We start from the raw sequence: 6,395 nt of genomic DNA, 5'->3' as shown, positions 1-6,395 counted from the left end.
CAGTTTGACAGAAATAGACACTAAAGGAACAAACCTAGCTCTTAACAACCTTCTGTCAATGTTTGGAGTCACCCACTTCAGCCAACACCAATAATTTGGCGTTACTTTGCACTGATATAGGTATCTGCAGAAGAACGTAAAGAAAAAAGCCATTAAGGAAATTTTCCTAGACAAAGCATATAAGTTAAAGAGCCAGGAACCTAAATTTCACGATACCCCAGGTGCTTTTTGTCTTATTATCTCCTAACTAGTTACAGTAATATCACTATGCTAGACATAGAGAGAAGTTTTCTTTTAATGATGCCTCTTAACAATGTTCCATGTTCTTCTAGGTTTGCCCCATCCCATCCCAGCCTCCTCAGCCTACTGTTGTTCCAAAGCCAGTTCAATCTGTCATACACGTTCCATTGCAACCAAGCTGCCCGGGCCGAGGCAAGATGGCTAAACTCATCAATCCAGAAGAGATGACATCCAGGGATTATTACTTTGATTCCTATGCTCACTTTGGAATTCATGAGGTAATGTTTATTTTTATTTCAGCAATTATATTATAACAACAACAACAACAATAATGCTTTCTTTGATTTATTAGTTATTGATCCCCTTCCCACTTGCTCATAATTATATTCTTCTGCCTTTCCTCAGAAGATTATATAATCTGGTTAAGTGCCAAAGATATCACCCACTTCTCTAGAGACCTGTACTCAAAACCTCTGTCCCACTTAGATCCTTCTCCTCAGAACTTATATTAGCTATCTGTACAATGGTGATCTTCATGAGTGCATCAATTTCCTGCATTTATGAGGGCTGCAATCTAACCCAACCACACATGGAAACCACCTTATTGCTAAATTAGGTCTTTTGTTTTCTTGTATATTTAAGCACAGATGCCAGCAGAACAGCTACTCAGCTGACATGAGAAGCCAAGTAATTTCTTGACTTCTGGCATGTTACTTGAATGCACAGGCTGCATTAATGGGAACATATAGCCCAATAGCCCTCCTTTTCTCCTGAAAAGAATTCAAAATACACAGTGGACAATCATTACCATAAAAAAGTTGAGTGTAGACCAGTTCTTTAGAAGACACTAATATATTTATGTGACCCAGGAGGATGGGATCTTAAAGGCTAGGATGCAAAAAGACCCACAATGTGAAATCAGTGGTGCTTTTCACAAACCACATAACAAACAGTATCTATTTCCATGACTCTAGTAATTGTTCGCGGGACATGTACTGTCCTGGTTTCTCTAGGATAGGGTTAATTTTCTTCTTAGGTAGAATAGTGCTGTGTTTTGGTTTCAGTGTGGGATTTGTTATGAAAAGAATGTTGGTAACATACTCATGTTTTTAGTTGTTGCTGGAAGTCCAGGGAAAGTGTTTGGCCAATCTGCAAGTGCAAAGGACTTGGGGGGCGAAGCATAGTAATTAGCACAACCCAAAATTGACATTTGGATATGCCAACGAGATATTCCATATCATATCATATCATATCATATCATATCATATCATATCATATCATATCATATCATATCATATCATATCATATCACGCCATGTTCAGTATATTAAGGAGGGCTGACTGGAAAACTGGATTCTCTCGGGGACTGCTCGGGCTCGCTTTTCCAGGATTGTGGTGTCAGGTTTGGGGTTCCTTTTTGCTCCTCTGGGATCACTGTCAGCACATGGTAAGCAATTGGACTGTGCATCACTCATTTATATACATTATCATTATCATTATCGTTATTATTATCAATACTATTTTAAGTTTATTTTATTACAATTATTAAATTGTTCTTGTCAAAACCTATGAGTCTCCTTACCTTTACCCCTCCAATACTCTCCTCTATTCCCTGGGTGGGGGGGAAGGGAGGGGGCGATGCGAGTGGCTGTGTGGTGTTTGGCTGCCAACCAAGTTAAACTACTACATATACATAAACAAAAGTTTTCCATCTGACAGTTACATCTTGCCAGTGTAGCATTCAGGAATTCAGTCCAAGAATGGAAGAAGATAGAGGAACAATTGAGTGCAAAGGAGACCTAAGAGAAATATTGAAGACACATCAGAGACCTCAAATCAGATTGAGCTCAGGATGGAAGGATGCAGCTCTGTAGGTCTCAGGGAGTGCAGGATGTACCTGGGGCCTCTTGCTGAAGCTGAGAAGTGGGAGGTTGCCTCCTTGCCTGCAGGAGGTGTGCACTGGTAGAAGATCTGTGTCAGCAAGTAAAGGAGCTGATAGAGGAGGCTGGCAGACTTTTCATCATCAGGGACATGAGAAAGAGACTGACTGGATCTTCTCCAAGTTCCTGAAGGTACAAGAGCCTAAATCCCCACCTGTACTGAAAGGAGAGACAGTCAGAGTCTGTACTTAGCATGTTTGGAAGTGGAGACTTCTCTGATGGTGAAGGCTGGAAACTTGTGAGTTCTGGAAACAAGAAGAAGGCTCCTGATCCACCTGCAGATCTCTAGCTGCAGAATAGATTCAGTGCCTTCATTGTAGTTGAGGGGCAGGAACTTCTGTCCAATGAAGCATCAGAACCAGTTAGCCCTGAGCCACACAGAAGTTATGGGAGGAAGTGACAAGTGATAGTAGTGGAAGGCTCTCTCCTGTGGGCAACAGAGGACCCCATCTCCTGACCTGACCTGCTGTCTTGGCATTTGGATCTGAGACATTGTGGAGAGGTTGCTGACATTTATCCAGCCCTTAGACCAACCTTGGATTACTACTGCTGCTCTTCCACATGAGCATCAAAGAGACCTGGAGCATCTCAAGTGTGACTACACAGTTCTTGGGATGATAATCACAGCAAATTGCGTGAGGTGGTTTTTTACCTCAATTCTAACAGTGCAAATAAGGACTTGAGGAGAAGTGCTCTCCTTCAGGTCCACAACGGTTGTGCAGCTGGTGTCAATTATAAGCTTTCAGCTTTTACGTCTACTGGACCCTCTTTGAGAACTGGGGTCTGCTAGGAAGAAATGGAATACACCTGACAGACCAAGCCAAAAGCATCTTTTCCAACAAGTTGGCCAATCTAATGAGGAGACCTTTAAGTTAAGAATGATAGAGGAAAGAGATGATGACCCACAGTCACATGGGGAAGTGGTGGACTGAGTAGGTAAGCAAAAAATGCAGGGTGGTGTGGACAAGACCTCATAGTCAGTCAATAAAACAGAGCAGAAGGGACCCAACCCAAGTGTAAGCACACAAAAAAGGAAGTACCAAGAGTCAGCATTATGGGGAAAGGTCTCATACCTCTTCTGGAAAATTAACATGATAGAGAGCTTCTCTGAAGTTTCTGTACACTAATACATGCAGCCTGGGAAATGATCAGGAGGAATTAGAGGTTAGTGTGCAGTGGCTGCAGTCTCACAGGGATCAAAGAGATGCTGTGAGATTGCTCGCATGACTGGAATGCCACAATAGCTGGATACAGGCTCTTTGGAAGAGACACTCTAGAAAGGTAAGAAGGGACACAGAGCAGCTCAGTGCATGGAATCATGTCCACTATGGGACAGATGGTGTTCCAGCTGACAGCTTATGGGTCAGGACTAAACAACAGACCAACATGGTTGACATCAGTGTGGGTGTCTGCTACAGACCATCTAATCAGGAAGAAGAAATAGATGAGAACTTCTTCAGATAGCTGAAAGAAGTCTCATGTCTGCATGAGACATGAGTCTGATTTCTGGTCCATGGGGGACTTTAATCACCCCAACATCTGCTGAAAGACAACAGAACAGGCCATAAGCAATCCGGGACATTTTTGGAGTACATGATGATAAATTCCTGGCACAGATGACCTGAATCAATGGGGAGTGGGGGGGGTGGAGGGTGTGTGGGGGAGTGTGGTGTTCTGATCGTCCTGACACCTACTAAAAAGAATGGATCAGCTGGGGATGTGATGGTTAGGACAGGCTTAGCTGCATTAACCATGAAATGGTGAAGTTCAGGATCCTGAGAGCATGGATGCTCTTTCAGGATCCATGCATTTTGTCTTGTTGACAGCTGTGGGTTTCAGGAGAGCAGTCTTCATCCTTTTCAGGGATCTTCTTGGAAACATCTCATGGAAGATGGTCCTGCAGAGAAGAGAGGTCCAGGAAAACTGGATGATTTTCAAGGCTCATCTCTTCCAAAAACAGTCCATCCTAACATGCAGAAAGTCAAGCAGTGGTGGCAGGAGGTCTGCATGAGTGAACAGGAAGCTCCTGACAAGATTCAAACCAAAAAAGAAGCATACCAGAGGTAGAATAAGGGTCAGGTGACCCAGAAATAACTTCAGGGCCAGAGTTAGGAAAGCTAAGTTGCATCTGGACATGAATCTGGCAAGGGATGGGAAGGATAACAAAGCAGGTCTTCTCTAGGTGTATTAACAGCAAAATGAAAAGTTGTGACTGTTGCTGAATGAGGCAGAGTATCTGGTGACAAAGGACATGGAAAATTACTTCTGCAGTTCTGGTTTTACTGGGAAGACTTAACCTTCAGGAATCCTAGGTCTGTAAGGTGAGTGACAAAGTCTAGAGTGAGGGAGACTTACCCTCGACATAGAAGGATCTCTTAAAGAAATAGGACATACATAAGTCTATAAACCTGATGGACTCTCTCCAGCAGGGCTGAAGGAGCTGGTTGGTGTCATGGGCACAAATTTAATCAGAAAAAAATGTTCTTTACTGGGAGATTGGTAAAATGTTGGCTGGTAACCCGGTCTAGGTTATACATGAGTTTCTTCTCAAAATTAGTCATATAAATGAGTGAACAATGAGAAGAACAGTAAGGGAGTACCATACAGCACAGTATCTAAGCTCTGCTATCGACTTTTTGCATCATTTTGGGCAAGGCTATCAAGACTGCTGTCTTATATTCGTTTATGGAATGATTTATTTTGTGTTCAAAGAGGAACCTCATAAGGTCCCTCCACTGAGGCTCTGCATGATTTAGGAGAAAAGGAAAGCTTGGATTTCTGGATGGCTTCTGTCTGTGCCCAAAGTGCTATGGTTAGATTGCATTCTGGTTGTCAATTGTAACAGTGAAGTAATATTTAGAGAAATAAAATTGTACAAAGGATATCATGCTGCTTCTTAATAATTCAATTCTAAGTAGTTTGCATTTTACAGTTGCTTTTATGTGTGCAGTCCAAAGTACTTGAAAAACTCTTCTGACTGTGTGTTAATAACGCTTATATTATAATAAGGGAATGCGTTCAGCAGCGGTGTTGAATGCACATAAGCACTTCAAATAATAGTACCATGCTTTTGTTTCATCACAGGAGATGTTGAAGGATGAAGTGCGCACATTAACCTATAGAAATTCAATGTATCACAATAAACATGTTTTTAAAGATAAGATTGTCCTCGATGTTGGAAGTGGCACAGGAATCCTCTCCATGTTTGCTGCAAAGGCAGGAGCCAAGAAGGTGTATGGGGTAAGAAGACTTTCTCTCATATTTTGTATTTGTTTGTGCAATTTGCCTAAGAATTTGCCTTGGTGATGTACCTTTTCTTACTTGTGTTGGTTTGAAATTCTTCTCCCCAAGCTCTTCTATTCAGTGGAGTTGTGTTGCTTTCTATGACTTCCAAATCTTTTCTTGTGTGGAATCTTTGTGGTGATCTGGTACATATCACATTCCTTCTTGGCTGCAGAAAATATTAAAGACACTCAGTCCTACTCAGAGGGGTCAAAGGAACTATCTTGCTTTTTAAAATTCTTAAGTTCTGCAACTTTTTAGTCTTGGAAACAAATTTCTTTAATACACTTCTCCCTGTACATTACAACTCAGCGAATCATGCGAGAAAGCATGTGCATGTTTTCTGTGCCAACAACAATGCTTTTCAGAGGCAGAAGGGAATGATTGCCTTAAATAGGTTGAACTTTAGAAGCATGAATGTGCAGTTCTCTGCAGAGAAGTCATTAGAGAGAGCATAGATTTGCTTCCTAAGCACATTCAGAGTTATTTGTACTGACTGTAAGATGACAAATACAATTTCTTTTTTCTTTGAACTTCTGTTTGCCCTGCATACACAATACAACATAGAAAAGGGGAGTAAGGTTCTATTTCTCTGTGTACTTTGACAAAACTTTTTACTAAAATTCAGCTGGCTAAATCTCTGCATTTGAAGACACTAATGTCACTGAGTATCTAAACTGTGTGCCTTTATTGCTGGTAATAATACACGAAATGCGAGGACTCTTGTTCAATCCTCAGGCTTATATTTTCAAAATCCAATGTTAATTCTGAGTGCTTCATCTGAGTATCAGGCTCGAGCATGGAAGTATAGATAGATGAAATCAGAAGGTGCCTGCAAAAATTTTGGAGTTTAAATTATTTAATATAAATAATTGGCAGCTAGAATGTATTTCTTGTAAACCAAGCACACAATTTATTATCTCAAAGCCTTGGG

At 41.3% G+C, this 6,395-nt stretch overlaps 1 protein-coding gene across 1 annotated transcript in view; it reads left to right on the top strand.

Annotated features, from left to right (window-relative positions):
* Positions 1 to 332: 332 nt before the first annotated feature.
* The window catches only part of LOC104532877 (protein arginine N-methyltransferase 8), a gene marked incomplete at its 5' end in the record, with an annotated part of 25,744 nt that continues 19,681 nt past the window's right edge, over positions 333 to 6,395 (top strand). The window contains 2 exons of the mRNA XM_010178193.2: positions 333 to 518; positions 5,264 to 5,419. Coding sequence (XP_010176495.2) covers positions 333 to 518; positions 5,264 to 5,419 — 342 coding nt within the window. The remainder of the gene's footprint in view (positions 519 to 5,263; positions 5,420 to 6,395) is intronic.

This window comes from Antrostomus carolinensis, unplaced genomic scaffold, assembly GCF_000700745.2.
Source record: "Antrostomus carolinensis isolate BGI_N321 unplaced genomic scaffold, ASM70074v2 scaffold6371, whole genome shotgun sequence".
NCBI classification, from domain to species: domain Eukaryota; kingdom Metazoa; phylum Chordata; class Aves; order Caprimulgiformes; family Caprimulgidae; genus Antrostomus; species Antrostomus carolinensis.
This window is presented reverse-complemented; position numbering and strand designations above follow the sequence as displayed.